This window comes from Chiloscyllium punctatum, chromosome X (assembly GCF_047496795.1).
Source record: "Chiloscyllium punctatum isolate Juve2018m chromosome X, sChiPun1.3, whole genome shotgun sequence".
NCBI lineage: Eukaryota > Metazoa > Chordata > Chondrichthyes > Orectolobiformes > Hemiscylliidae > Chiloscyllium > Chiloscyllium punctatum.
In genome coordinates, this window is record NC_092791.1 from 31791746 (window position 1) to 31807098 (window position 15353).

The 15353-nt window shown below is 41.6% G+C and overlaps 1 protein-coding gene across 1 annotated transcript in view; it reads left to right on the plus strand.

The window, feature by feature from the left end:
* sarnp (SAP domain containing ribonucleoprotein) overlaps window positions 1-15353 on the plus strand; it is a 34461-nt gene that overhangs the window by 3959 nt on the left and 15149 nt on the right. Inside the window, exons 3-7 of the mRNA XM_072567191.1 lie at window positions 1325-1371; window positions 2361-2434; window positions 4161-4212; window positions 13582-13655; window positions 15245-15270. Coding sequence (XP_072423292.1) covers window positions 1325-1371; window positions 2361-2434; window positions 4161-4212; window positions 13582-13655; window positions 15245-15270 — 273 coding nt within the window. The remainder of the gene's footprint in view (window positions 1-1324; window positions 1372-2360; window positions 2435-4160; window positions 4213-13581; window positions 13656-15244; window positions 15271-15353) is intronic.

Sequence of the window (15353 nt, forward strand, 5' to 3'; positions counted from 1 at the left end):
AAAAACTCAGTCTGAGGCATGCTGCTTTTTCACTTAAAAGCAAGATACTGCAGGTGCTGGAAATCTGAAATAAAATAGAAAATATCAGAAATACTCCAGATCAGGCAGTATCTGTGGAGGGAAGGATGGAGTAGAGAGAAACTATAAATGCATTAACCTATTGTTCTCATTCAGATCTTAACTGATTTTTGCATTTCTTTTAGAGGTAAACCTGAACAATAATCTTATTCAACCATTAAGTAATCTCTCAATCATAAAAAGTCTACTTAAACATTCAAAATACTTATTTGCAGAATAAACTTCTTCTTTAATCAGGAAATGTAATCTGCAGAATCTATGCATAAGTGTAATTGGGTATCATTTGTGCTTTGCTTTTAAAAGGAACCATTGAATGAATATTTGTAGAAGCTTAATTATTTGGTTGTAATCTTGAGTTATAAATCATGTTAATTCTCAAAAGGAAAGGACTACCCATTCATTTAGTGGGGATGTTTGTACCTTTTTTTAACAAGTGTTTTATTAGATTTAATCCTAGACTTTGTTTAGCTTGTTGCTTCTAAGGAAGCAAAGGTTAGAATTAGCCCAACATTTTGAATGTTGATGTTTAAATCAAGTCTTGATCTTGGAGTAGTGCAGCAAAAGCTGAAAATACTGGGAGCACTCAAGGTCAGATGACACTTCTATCCAAAGATGCTAGCATTTTGAGTGAGAGGCCCTTTGGGTGCAATTGTCTTCAGTATCTCTGATAAGATAACATTAATCTTGTTCTTGTGTGATCATTGTACTCTGTGTATGAATGTTGAATTGGGAAAGGATCAGGCTAGGCAGTGATGTCACCCTTTGGTTGAATCCTCCGCCAAGATTAATCACGGTGAGAATGGGCACTTAGAGTGTAACCACTGTCAGCACCTTGAATGGGAGGGAATCTGGTATAGCAGGTGGCTGGTGATAAAACTACACGTGGGCCCAGGAAATCTAATGTCGTCATAGCACATTCTTCGAAAGGATACGATACACTTGCCTAATGTCGTCATATGCTATACTTTAAAAGAAATGGAATGTGCATGTGTGGGAGAGAGGGCTTTTGATGTAAAAAGCACTTTTTCGATCCCTTTGGAGGGGAAGTTTTTATTTTTTTGCCTGTCTCATCCTGTATTTTCCTCTACCTTTTGCCGCTGTTCCAGTATTTTCCTAAGCAGGGCCTTTTATTAGAATAACTGAATTGTCTACAAATGTGTCATTGTTTAAATCCAAGTCCTTGCTCCTGTGTTTGCAGTTTCAAGCTTATCTAGGTTCAGTATCAATCAACTCGTTTCTCTTGCAGCTGAGGAAGAAGTGAATGAAGAAGATGTTCTAGCAGAAGATACTGAGGTAGTTTCTTCCCATGTTTCTGGAATTTTCTGACATTATCATTTTTATTGTTTGTCCATGTTAGCCGAGTGAACAGGCAGTAAATTAGTTCTGCGATTCACTCTTTTCTGATCGCTCTTGCAGTGAAGGTAAGTAGCTTGATCGTTCTGTAATGCTACATTTAAGTTTCATTTGCTGTGCAGTCTGTTTTATTTTCTTGTGTACAAAGTTTGTAATTTTCTTAGTATGTTTTTGAGAGGTATGGAATTCAGAGGGACTGAAACAGGATAGATATTGAAAGATTTTCTTCTGGCTGAAGAGTCTAGATGTAAGAATTATAGTCTTAGGTTAAGGGGTTGGTCATTTGGACCTAAGGTGAGGAAGAAAAATGTCCTTGTTCCAAAAGTTGAATACTCAATGTTCCAGTATGCTCAGTCATTGAGTACGTTCAAGACTGCATTTGTTATAGAATCCCTACAGTGTGGAAACAGGCCATTCATTGAGTCCTCACTGACCCTCCTAAGACCATCCCACCCAGACCCATTCCCCTTCCCTATAACCATGAATTTCCCATGGCTGATTCACATACTTTGCAGATCCCTGGACACTCTGGGCAATTTAGCATTGCCAGTGTATCTTACATGCACATTGTTGGGTTGTGGGAGGAAACCCACTCCGACATGGAGCGAATGTGCAAACTCCACACAGACAGCTGCCCTAGACTGGAATCAAACAAGCATCCTTTGTGCTGTGAGGCAGCAGTGACCCACTGTGCTTTTGGGAATCAAAACATATGGAGATTTGGTGATAAGCTATGATCTCTCAAATGACAGAGCAAGCTCAGATTTATGGCCTACTCCTATCTGGATCAGTGCCAGAGCATGGTAGAGAAAACCAAGACCTATGCATTTTAGCAAATTCCTGAGGGTTACATATTTTAAGTTTCCATTCTGTGAAAAGTATAGCTACTGCATTCTTGTGAACATTCATATTTTTTATTTTGTATACAGGAGGAGGAACAACAGCAGCAGAAGGTCGAGCCAGAAGTTCAAAGTCAAACTGTTGCTATCAAAGAACCAGAAGAGTAAATATCAAATGATTCCGGTTTAAATGGTTTTGCACTGTACCTTGCCTTTTATTTCCAGAGAAGTACTACTTCTCTGTAGATAGTCTGCAAGTACTGTTTGTTGTTTCATCCACAAACTAGAAAAAGTTTTACTTTTATTTTAAACAAGGTTCTTAACTTTTGGACTCTATACCATACGTCGCCAATGAAATACCTTTCTCCAAGAGTCTGGTTAAGTGTATCTGTACTTGTGCTGCACCAAAGTGATTAGAATATCTGTGGTATCATGAATAGAACTGTCAACCTGCATCTGGTATAATCTCTGTTTGGAGATGTTATTACACATCTCTTGAACAAACGGGACTTGAACCCAGTCTTCCTCATGTACAGGTAGGGATATTGCCACTACAAAATGAGCCCCACCAGTATGATCATCTTAACCTGGGTTAATCACTGAGTTTTTGATGTTTAAAGGTTGAATGATGCGCTTAGTCCATCAATATTCATGAATGTTCTCTTCAGCTGCACCCCCTCCCCCCACCAAAAAAAACTGTTTTGCTGCCTCCCTTGTCAGGGCAAGGTAAACTAAGCTTTACCAGTTATCTTCAAGGTTTCCCACAGTTGAAAACAATTTGTGGGATTGCTTGTTTTCTTGTTTTGTAACAAAAGTAGTCCCTTATGTGATTTGTCAGTCCTCAAGCAGCCTCTTGAAGCTTTGTCAGGTTCCACTTATAATCTAGTGTGGCTTTCTAAACTTGGCCTTTTAAGTGAGAGTCACTGCTGTATTCCTAAACCCCTGCTATCGTTAAATGTAATTTTTGAGCTTAGTGCAAGTGTGTATTTTGGTTTCTTAATCAAAATTCATAGAATCATACAGAAGAAGCCCTTCAGCCCATCGAGTTTAAATTGCCAAAAAAAACATAACTATCTACGCTGGTCTCATTTTCCCACACTTGAATATCATGACACTTCACAGGGTTTACATCCACGTACTTTAAGGTTGTGAGGTTCCCTGCCCCGACTGCCCTCCCTGGCAGTGCATTCCAGGTTTCCACCACCCTCGAGCTGAAAAAAAGTGTTTCCTCAAATCTCTAAACTTTCTGCCTTTTGCCTTAAAAATGTGCCTCTTTGTTCTTGACTAAGGGGAGCAGCTGCATTCTATCCACCCTATCCATGCTTCTCATGATCTTATACACTTCAATCAGGTCCCCTCTCGACCATCTCTGCTCCAAGAAAACAATCTGAGCTTATCCAGAATCTCTTAGCTGAAATATTCCATCCTGGACAGCATCCTGGTGAGTCTCCTTTGCCCCCTCCATTCGTGCAGTCGTGTCCTTCCTATAATGTGGTGACCAAAATGGTACATATAATCTATGTAATCACATTTTATAATCAGTGCCTCGACTGATACAGGCACTTGTCCTGTATGCTGCCTTAATAACCTGTTAACTTGTCATGCCTCCTTCATTGATCTGTCGCCAAGCCCCCAAAGATCCATCTGTTCCTCTAAGCTTCCTAGTGTCCTGCCTTTCTTTGTCTGCTCCATTGTCTTGTTATTTCTTCCAAAGTGCATCACCTCAGATTTATCGAGTTGAAGTAACACTTGCCACTTATCTGCTCTTCTGACCAATCCATCAATATCCTTGGGTAGCCTAAGACCAATTTTTTGATGGTAAACTGTTTAAGCTGAGTTTGAGATATTCACCTCAATCCATCGTACATTCTGAAAGTATTTCTTTTTCAGAGTTACAGCAAAGAAGTTGGTTAAAATAGTGGCACCAATGACAGAGAGTGAGGTGAGTATCGGCCAGTTTTTGCAAGATTACTCATCTCATGTTTTATGCCAATGATCATTTTTATAAACAAACTTAAAAGTAAGTTATCTGCTGATGTTCTTTCGACACTTGACTGCAGCTGAAGTTTAACTGGGAAATCACTAAACATCATCTGTTAAAGGTGATTTAAATTTTTAGGTAGTGAGTTGACATGCAGAATTCTCGACAAGTTTGGTGTTCTGCAATGGGTGAAAATCATTAAATGTATGATGTAACTAACCCTAATATCTCTTGCACTATAATGCATTTTGCCTTTTTTTTGGTCTTCTTTTTTGGCAGTAGATCATGCAACTCTGATAATTTAAGGTGGTTGATGCTGATGAGCATACCAACTATAAGCTGCAGGGACTGTTAATATGATGTACCAGTTATACGTGATGACTAATATAACAGTCTGGGTTGTTTTAAGTAGTCATGGGTCTCTGGCCTCGCTGCATATATGTGATAACTGGTCAGCATAACTTCACTTCTGTCTTTTAACACATGTACTGTACCTGGGTGCCTGCCTGCCCTATTGAATTATGTGACACGTGTGAAATCCATCCTATTAAATTGTTCTGTTGATTTAAGTTATTAAAGCTTGGATAGAAGGTATAGACACTGGCTGTGGTGTATGAAAAACATAAAATCTGCCTGTTAGTGTGATTGTCAGCAATAGACAGTGGGAATGGTGAAAGCCTGGCACCAGCAATGGTAGATTGTCAGCGCTAAAGGCAAGCTGCCAGCAGTGGCAGACACTGTGTTAAGAGCTGACCTCCAATGGCAACAGTGTGTCAAAATGCTAAAAAAACTGGGAACCGTTGGATTGTCGCAGTGTTAAAAGCTGGCTTACAGCTATAAGCTGTCGTGGCACTAAAGGCTGTTCTGCAGCAGCAGTGGGCTATCCTAGCACTAAAGGCTGTGGTGCAGTGGGAGGGTAGTCTCCCAGCGCTAAAGGCTGTGGTGTGGCGGTGGAGGACTGTCCTGGCGCTAAAGGCTGTGGTGTGGCGGTGGAGGACTGTCCCGGTGCTAAAGGCTGTGGCGGTGGAGGACTGTCCCGGTGCTAAAGGCTGTGGCACGGCAGTGGAGGACTGTCCTGGCGCTAAAGGCTGTGGTGCGCAGGACTGTCCTGGCGCTAAAGGCTGTGGCGCGGAGGACTGTCCCGGTGCTAAAGGCTGTGGCACGGCGGTGGAGGACTGTCCCGGCGCTAAAGGCCGTGGCACGGCGGTGGAGGACTGTCCCGGCGCTAAAGGCCGTGGCACGGCGGTGGAGGACTGTCCCGGCGCTAAAGGCTGTGGCACGGCGGTGGAGGACTGTCCTGGCGCTAAAGGCTGTGGCACGGCGGTGGAGGACTGTCCTGGCGCTAAAGGCCGTGGCGCGGAGGACTGTCCTGGCGCTAAAGGCTGTGGCACGGCGGTGAAGGACTGTCCCGGCGCTAAAGGCCGTGGCGCGGAGGACTGTCCTGGCGCTAAAGGCTGTGGCACGGCGGTGAAGGACTGTCCCGGCGCTAAAGGCCGTGGCGCGGAGGACTGTCCTGGTGCTAAAGGCTGTGGCACGGCGGTGAAGGACTGTCCCGGCGCTAAAGGCTGTGGCGCGGCGGTGGAGGACTGTCCTGGCGCTAAAGGCTGTGGCGCGGCGGTGAAGGACTGTCCCGGCGCTAAAGGCTGTGGCGCGGCGGTGAAGGACTGTCCCGGCACTAAAGGCTGTGGCACGGAGGACTGTCCTGGCGCTAAAGGCTGTGGCACGGCGGTGGAGGACTGTCCTGGCGCTAAAGGCTGTGGCGTGGAGGACTGTCCTGGCGCTAAAGGCTGTGGCACGGCGGTGGAGGACTGTCCCGGCGCTAAAGGCCGTGGCACGGCGGCGCTAAAAAACTGTTGCATTGACGGGCCAAAGCACTGTTAAATGCTGTGCAGCAACGGTGGGCTGTGGCGCTTTTAAAAGCTGAGCTGCTGCAGTGACAGAAGGCTGTCAACCTAAGAATTCCTGATAAGATATTGCCTGGCTTGTCCATTAGTGTTTGGTTAGTTCTCCTTTTCCCAGTTAACTATGTACAAGTAAAATGATGTATAAAATAATGCAGATGAATTTGTATAGTTATTCTGGGCTTTTTAAAATAGTGGCTGTCTTGGGTTTCCACCAGTAACTCTTGTTGCTGAACATAAAATTGAAGTAAAGAATACTGAGTTGGTGATCCTGGTTTGGGTGTTAACTTTGAATATTCAATTGCTAGTCACTCTTGTAAATACAGCAGTCTTGAGTGGATGGTTGGACCTGTACTGTTCAGAAATTAATTATAAGATTGCATAATCCAAGGATTTAAAAGTAGAGATCTTTGTGTTCTGAGTAGGAATTTGTCTTTCAGCTGGGTGCCATTAAATCATTTGAATGCAGACTAGGTTACTATTTGAAGAGACTACACCTGCTACGAAGTTAAATTTTTAAAATTTGCAGCAAATAAACTCAGTGCAACAGTTTGAATTAAGCATGCCTTGATAATATCTGTACAACATACCTCTAGGATTCAAGAGTGTGGTACAGGAAGAGCACAGCAGGCCGAGCAGCATCCAAGGAGCAAGCAAATCAACTTTTTGGGCATAAGCCCTTCATCCTGATGAAGGGCTTATGCCCGAAACGTTGAGTCTCCTGTTCATTAGATGCTGCCCGACCTGCTGTGCTTTTCCAGCACCACACACTCAACTCTGATCTGCAGTCCTCACTTTCTCCAAGCATACCTCTAGGAATAAAGTTATCAAGCTATGCTATGCAAATAGGTTGTCTTGATTGGGGAGCAAAGCATTTAACTGCCCTCTTGTACCCTAGCCTTTTGAATTGATCAAAAGCTTGCTCTCAGTTCTTGGAACACAACTATTGGTGAGTGCCCAGCTTGTTCTATCCCCAGCCGAACAATCGGAACTAGTGACTTGTGTGTGAGGTGTTAATCGGTTATTGAAATGTGCTAATATACTGTGTATTTTGGGGTGCAACATTTACGGCTTGACCTATTAACATTCTATCTACCCATTGTCATGTGCAGAAGAACCTTGATTATCCAAAGGACACGAATGGGGAGTATTTCATTGGGTTAATCGAATGTGAGATAACATAACTAGCCAAGTATCGGGATCCTGCGATCTTGTTCAGATAATCCGCAATTCGGTTAACTGAATGCCGGATAATCGAAGTTCCTCTGTAATTGTTTTAAATTTGTCTGAATACATTTATTTCTTTTAATGCAAAATGTAACTCCTCCTTGACAGTCTTGTGGCTCTACTTACAGCAAACGGACTGCAACGGTTTGAGAAGGCAGCTTGTCCCCACCTTGATGAGGGCACTGGGAATAAGGAGTAAATACTGGACTAACCAGTGATGCCCACATCCCATGAACGGAAAAAAGAACTGTAGGGGAAAATTAAACGTTTGGTCCGAAAATGTGGCTAACGTATAGATGCATACTGGGGGTATGCATCTATAAACAGGCTATGAACTGATTGACTTTTTGAATGATCAAACTCTGAAGAACAAGGCAAGCAATTGAATGAAAGTACTGTTTTGCTTGTTTTCCTAACTTTTAATTCGAGAGCAAAGTGTGTTTTAAGAAGATTTATGCATTGTCCAAACGATTGGAATGCATCAAGAATGGTAAAATGCAAGTTGTATGAGAAAGAAACATCTAGCACATCACGCCTATGCCCTTTGGTAAAGCTATTCAATTAATCCCATTGCCCTTTATTTAATCTCCAAGTATTTACCTAGTTCTCTTGACTCTGACTGGAGGTCTTGTGACGCAATGGATAATACCTCTCCCTCTCAACTCGAAGCTCTGTTTGACTCCCGCTCTGTGTTTGAATCCCACTCCAGGGCTTGATGGCCCAGGAGCTTGTGTTCAAAACATAGCTAAAGTGGTTGGTTACCAGCTTGTAAATCCATCAATAAACCTATAGCAGGTGGTAAGAATGGCAGTGTCTCCTGGTCAGTCATGCTTGATATGAAGTGGCAACTCCAAGCTTCTGGCAAGATGCTAATGACCTATTCTAGGCATACACATCTTCATCAGACATGGGGAAAACCTCGAAGACATGAATGTGACTATTGAATCTTACTGTAACCCTTAAAGAGGTCAATCCAAATCATCACAGTTCGTTTTTATTTTCATGTCACCTTTTGGTTCTCAAGCCAATCAGCTTAAACCTGCATAACCATTTTCTCTGTCTCTGAGCCATCCATGGTTTTGAACACCTGTTCTCTCTCGACCTTCTTTCTTTTGTGCAGGGCCCCAACGTACCAGAAGTTGCTCATGCCTGATTTCATTCTAGTAAATCTCTTCTACGTCACTTCATGGCCTTGATGTACTGAATTGTGTGGTGGCCTGATTTGAAAATTGCTCCAACTGAGACCTGACCCAGTTGTGTACATGTTTAGCATTGCTTTGCTTGCTTTTGTACTCTACATTTGTTTCTAAAAAAGCTATATGAATTATTTGTTTTAATAACTGTCTTCTTGGCTTGTCCTGTTACCATTGCAGATTTGTGTATTAATGTCCCCGGGGTCTCTTTCAACATTTCTGAAAACTGATTAATTCATTACCTTATTTTTCATATCAAAATTGATATTTTTATAACTGATAAAAACAGTTCTGATAAATTTGTATTTTTACCATGGTCTTGATATTGCTTATTATACTTTTTTGCATTTTGTAACATACATATATTTTGAAATTATGTCCTGTGTATCCAAGTTTAGGTTGTTCAATATGAAATCAGTAGTCTGAATATCAATCTCAGGAGAGCATCACTGTGTTTCCCTCCAGTATGAAAAATGATCATTCACCACTGCTCTTTTATTGTCCTGTGTACAATTTTATATTCCACAGATGCAATGAAACCTGAATCCAGGACGAGAGAAATATTTGTCAGTTTTTTAAATGTTGAAATATGTGAATTGTACAAACGGTAACTTGGTATTCTAAACTTTTGAAAACATTTGAGTTAATATTGGGGATGGTGGAAAGTGGTGTTGGTATCAGTTATTCCACTAGGTACTCCCATATTTATCAATTAACTCAAAACATTAAAATATCACATTGAAATCATTTGATGAAAATGAAAAAGCATTTGGCTAAATCACTAGGTTTTAAGGAATATGAAATGTTATGTATTGAGCTCAGTCGTCAGTTTGAGAAGTACAGAAACAAGCATGTAGTTATGTTTTATTGATCATAAACAAAAAGCTTGGGAAAAGTTGTTTAACACTCTTTTGAAGGTACATGTAGTAGAGTCAGAGCCATACAGCATGGAAACAGACTCTTCGGTCCAACCAGTCCATGCCAACCATATTCCCAAACCGAACTAGTTCCTCCTGCCTGCACTTAGCCCATATCCCTCTAAACCTTTCCTATTCATGTGCCTGACCAAATGTCTTTTAAACATTGTAAACCTGCATCCACCACTTTGGAAGTTTCTTGCATATACAAACCACGTTTTTTTTTTAAAAAACTGCCCCTTATATTCTTTTTAAATCTCTGGCCCTAAAAATATGCCCATAGTTACGTGAAGTGTGATGTCATAAAACTTTTTTTTAGCTTTGTGAATGAATATGGGTCTAAATAAGCTGAATCTCAACTCTTGTAATCCTATCAGGAGTGCTTTAAGTACTGGTAAGGTTTTGAGAATGCATCCGATGTCATGCGTGTTGTCCTGCAGTGTTATTAGGGACATAGTAAACAGACCATTTTGCAGTATTTGGTTAAAATGACTATAGTATTCTCAGAAACATAACATCCCAACAGTGCAGTAGCAGGCCATTGCACCTGTTCACATCAACCCTCTGAAAAGCATCCCACCCAGATCCACCCCTCCTGAAATCCTGCATTTACCTTGGCTAATCCACCTAGCCTGCGACACTATGGGCAATTTAGCATGGCCAATCCACAGGAAACTGGAGCAGAGAGGAAACCCCCACAGACGTGGCACTGAGGCAACAGTGCTAACTACCATGCCACCCCTATGCGATGGCTTTGTGCTCAGTGTTGAGGTACTTGTACGATGTCAATCAAGCATATTTTAAATGCTGTGAAAAGCTTACTATGCAGTTAGCTCAGTCATCTTTTACTTCTGAGGCGCTCACTTTTGTGGATTTTACAAGTTTTAGAACATAGAATAATAAAGCGCAGAACAGGCCCTTCGGCCCTCAATGTTGCGCCGACCTGTGAACTAATCTAAGCTCCCCCTACACTATCCCATCATCATCCATGTGCTTATCCAAGGATTGTTTAAATCGCCCTAATGTGGCTGAGTTAACTATATTGGCAAGCAGGGTATTCCATGCCCTTACCACTCTCTGAGTAAAGAACCTGCCTCTGACATTTGTCTTAAATCTATCACCCCTCGATTTGTAGTTATGTCCCCTCATACAAGCTGACATTATCATCTTGGGAGAAAGGGTAGACGTGAAAGTCTATCTAATCCTCTGATCATCTTTGTCTCTATCAAATCCCTTATTATTTCCAATGACAACAGACCCAATTCTCTCAGCCTTTCCTCATAAGACCGTCCCTCCAGACCAGGCAACAGCCTGGTAAATCTCTGCTCTGCACTTTTTCCAATGCTTCCATATCCTTCCTGCAATGGGGTGACTAGAACTGTACACAATATTCCAAGGGTGGCTGTACCAGTGTTTTGTATAGCTGCAGCATGGCATTATGGCTCCAGAACTCAAATCCCTGTACCAATAAAACCTAACATCAGCATGGGTGGCAACTTTCAGGGATCTATGTACATGGACATCCACACTACCAAGAATCCTTCCATTGACCCAGTATTCTGCCTTCCTGTTATTCTTCCCAAAGTGAATCACCTCACATTTATCTGCGTTGAACTCAATTTGCCACCTCTCAGCCCAATTCTGCAATTTACCCAAGTTCCCCTGCAACGTTCTTCCACACTGTCCACCAGTCCACCGACTTTTGTGTCATCTGCAAACTTACGAGCACATCCACTTATGCCTGTGTCTCAGTCACTTATAAAAATGACAAACAGCAGTGGTCCCAAAACAGATACTTGTGCCACACCACTAGTAACCAAACTCCAGACTGAATATTTTCCATCAACCACCACTCGCTGCCTTCTTAGAGTGCCAGTTTCTAATCCAAACTGCTAAATCACTCTCAATCCCATGCCTCTGTATTTTCTCCAACCGCCTACCATGTGGAACCTTATCAAATGCCTTATTGAAGTCCATGTACACCACATCAACTGCCCTGCCCTGCCCTGCCCTCGTCCACATCTTTGGTCACCTTCTCAAAGAGCTTAATGAGGTTTGTGAGCCATGACCTGCCCTTGACAAAACCATGTTGACAATCTGCAATCAAATTGTTGCTTGCTAGATGGTTATAAATCCTATCTGTCATAATCCTTTCCAAAACATTTCCTCTAACAGACATAAGGCTCACTGGTCTATTTTGCAAACTAACACTTTACTAACAATTGGTCCTGCTGAAAATATGTGGAAAATTGGCATCAAATGCCCAGCATAGTTCCACTCTTTTAAACCACAGCAGCATAAAAATGCTTTTAGCTAGTGTTGTAGGGGTGGTACAGTACAGAATGAAGTACAAGTATTCAGATGTGATCTATATGGACCTCAGTAAGGCATTTGACAAGGTTCCCCATGGGAGACTGATTAGCAAGGTTAGATCTCATGGAATACAGGGAGAACTAGCCATTTGGATACAGAACTGGCTCCAAGGTAGAAGACAGAGGGTGGTGGTGGAGGGTTGCTTTTCAGACTGGAGGCCTGTGACCAGTGGAGTGCCACAAGGATCGGTGCTGCGTCCTCTGCTTTTTGTCATTTACATAAATGATTTGGATGAGAGTATAAGAGGTACAGTTAGTAAGTTTACAGATGACACCAAAGTTGGAGGTGTAGTGAACAGCGAAGAGGGTTACCTCAGATTACTACAGGATCTGGACCAGATGGGCTGAGAAGTGGCAGATGGAGTTTAATTCAGATAAATGCAAGGTGTTGCATTTTGGGAAAGCAAATCTGAGCAGGACTGATACACTTAATGGTAAGGTCCTAGGGGGTGTTGCTGAACAAAGAGACCTTGGAGTGCAGGTTCATAGCTCCTTGAAAGTGGAGTCGCAGGTAGATAGGTTAGTAAAGAAGGCGTTTGATATGCTTTCCTTTTATTGGTCAGAGTATTGAGTACAGGGGTTGGGAGGTCATGTTGGTGCTGTATAGGACATTGGTTAGGCCAGTGTTGGAATATTGCGTGCAATCCTGGTCTCCTTCCTATCGGAAACAAGTTGTGAAACTTGAAAGTGTTCAGAAAAAAATTACAAGGATGTTGCCAGGGTTGGAGGATCTGAGCTACAGGGAGAGGCTGAACAGGCTGAGGCTGTTTTCCCTGGAACGTCGGAGGCTGAGGGGTGACCTTATGGAGGTTTACAAAATTGAGGGGCATGGATAGGATAAATAGACAAAGCCTTTTCCCTGGGGTCGGGGAGTCCAGAACTAGAGGGCATAGGTTTAGGGTGAGAGGGGAAAGATATAAAAGAGACCTAAGCGGTAACCTTTTCACGCAGAAGGTGGTATGTGTATGGAATGAGCTGCCAGAAGATGTGGTGGAGGCTGGTACAATTGCAACGTTTAAAAGGCATTTGGATGGGTATATGAACAGGAAGGGTTTGGAGGGATATGGGCCGGGTGCTGGCAGGTGGGACAAGATTGGGTTGGAATATCTGGTCGGCATGGACAGGTTGGACCAAAGGAACTGTTTCCATGCTGTACATGTCTATGACTCTATTTGCCTGCGTCGAGAAAGGAAGAGGAGTCTGTGACTGGTGTTCTCCAGACGAAATTGGAAGAGGCTTGCTGATAACTCTTGCTCAACTGATGTTGAATGGTGCAGAAGGCTGTGGAGAAGAGAAAAAGTTTTCAAAATGGTGGAGATGAATGAGAAGAAAAAAAAGACTTGAAGTTTGAACACTGATAGCTATTGACCACCTTAACCTAATCCTTTTCTTCTGAATTTGTTTGGAATTAAATTATCGCAGAATTAAATTATAACAAAAAAATAATATTCTACTTGCCTTTTATCCCACCTTGTGAGGTTAGTGGCTCTTATTGTGGTACCTCATGGCACTTGGATATCATGTTCCTTTAACTGCTTTGCTTAAGTTTTTTTTAACTGCGTATAGGATAGTGTGCTCAAGACAAAGATGGAGATGTACCGTGCACTGACTGCCATTGGGAATTTCATGTGACTGCCTGATCACTTCTTAACAGTTGAGAGATTTAGTAAAACAGCTTGTTGAATTTGATATCCCTTCACTTTTGTTTTCCTCTTTACAGAGGCTAAAGAAAAGAGCAGAGCGGTTCAATGTACCAGGGACAGCGGAGAGTAAGAAAGCTGCTCGTGCTGCACGGTAAGTTATTGCACGAACCAGCTTGGATATGATACTCTACCTAAACTTGCTGTCAAACTTTAAATTTAACCTTTATGCAACACGAATTTCATTTGTGGGGTGACACATTTTTCAGGAAAATAGAGTTGAACTGTCATACTGTGCATATTGATACAAATATATAGTATAGTGATCATGATGTTGGGAGCTATTATATAGAACTTAAAAAATAGAAACAGGTCAGTTTGCTTAACCAGTCTTTAGTTTTGGTCTTCACCTGAATAATAAACCTAAACAAGTACATGTAATGTTCCTGTGTTCCTTTAACACCCTATCCTTCAAACAGCTGTCAGTGATTTCTAAATGCTAACGTGGTGATCTTCCACTTTATTATCCAACAAAAAATTAAGTTTGGTAAATTACTTTTTCTTTTAAAGGAAAACACAGGTAGATAACTACATTACTGTAACAGTTCACTTGTATTCTTGATTCCAATTTGAGTATTGTCCTTGGAAGGACTGCACTATAAGTTTTCCAGAACAATACATGGACATTTTGTGTAAACTCTTGTGGTCCTTGAAATGTAGAAGACTATGGGTCAATTTGATTGAACTGTTCAAAATGTTAAGAAGAGCAGATAGCAAAACAAACATCCAATTTCTACTGATTGGAAAGTCTAGGACTATGGGTATGGTCTTAAAACTTGGAATTAATCTTCAGGGGTGAAATGTGGAATCACTTCTTCACGACGTGGTAGAAGGTTGAAATTTTTTTTGCAAACAGAAATTGATGCAAGATCAATTAATTTAAAGTCTGAGATGTTTGTTCCGTATTCCTAATTTTTTTTTGTCAGTAACAAAGACTGGGTTTGGTCACAGGTTAACCATGGTAAAATGGGCTTGAGGGGCTAAACTGTCACCTTGTCTTATATCAGAGAGGTGCAAATCAGCTCCTGAATGCGTTCCAGTAGTTGCTGGAGGTTTTAGATACTGATATTTTGACGCAAACTTGATCTGTCTCAACTGAGGGGGAAGAAAGTTGCAGAGAAGAGGAAGTAAGCCATTTCCCCAGTTTAGGTGTGGATGAACTTCAGTTAAGTGTTCAGTGCTCTCTTTTTCTGGTGCAAACTGTAACAACCAAAAAATTCAAGTAATTAATACTACTCTAATAATAAATCTGTCAGCTAATCAGTCCAAAACTCAGATCACTTCTCTGGCAGCTGAACTACTTTTATTTGTTGAAGGGTCAAACTGCTGAAGCATGCATTTAGTGTTTTCATCCTAGGCAATCTTATGTTTTGTCCTCAAACTTGTGCAGCTCTTAGTTTTAGTTATTTTCTTAAATCTTTAATTGGTTGAGAAGAAACAAAATGCTGGTCAGTTCTAAGGCTCATTCATTCTTTCTACTCTTTACTACTTTAAGTATCTATCCTAATACTGTCCAGATGATGGCAGTATTGATTCACTAATCAACTACTTTAAAAGTGGTTTTAATCCATTCTCAAACAAGCTAAATATAAGACAAAAGGTTCAGTGGTCTGTACCACAGTGCTGTCATTAGTTTTACATGGATTTTTAGAAAATTCTAATAATCTATTCTTTCCAAAATAGGTTTGGTTTGCCTGTTGCAACAAAAGGTAAGAAAAAAATCTCAGTGGTGTTTGATCCAACGTTGTTCCCAATATTAAAGATGAGTTTGAAAGGATCTAACTTGAGCAAG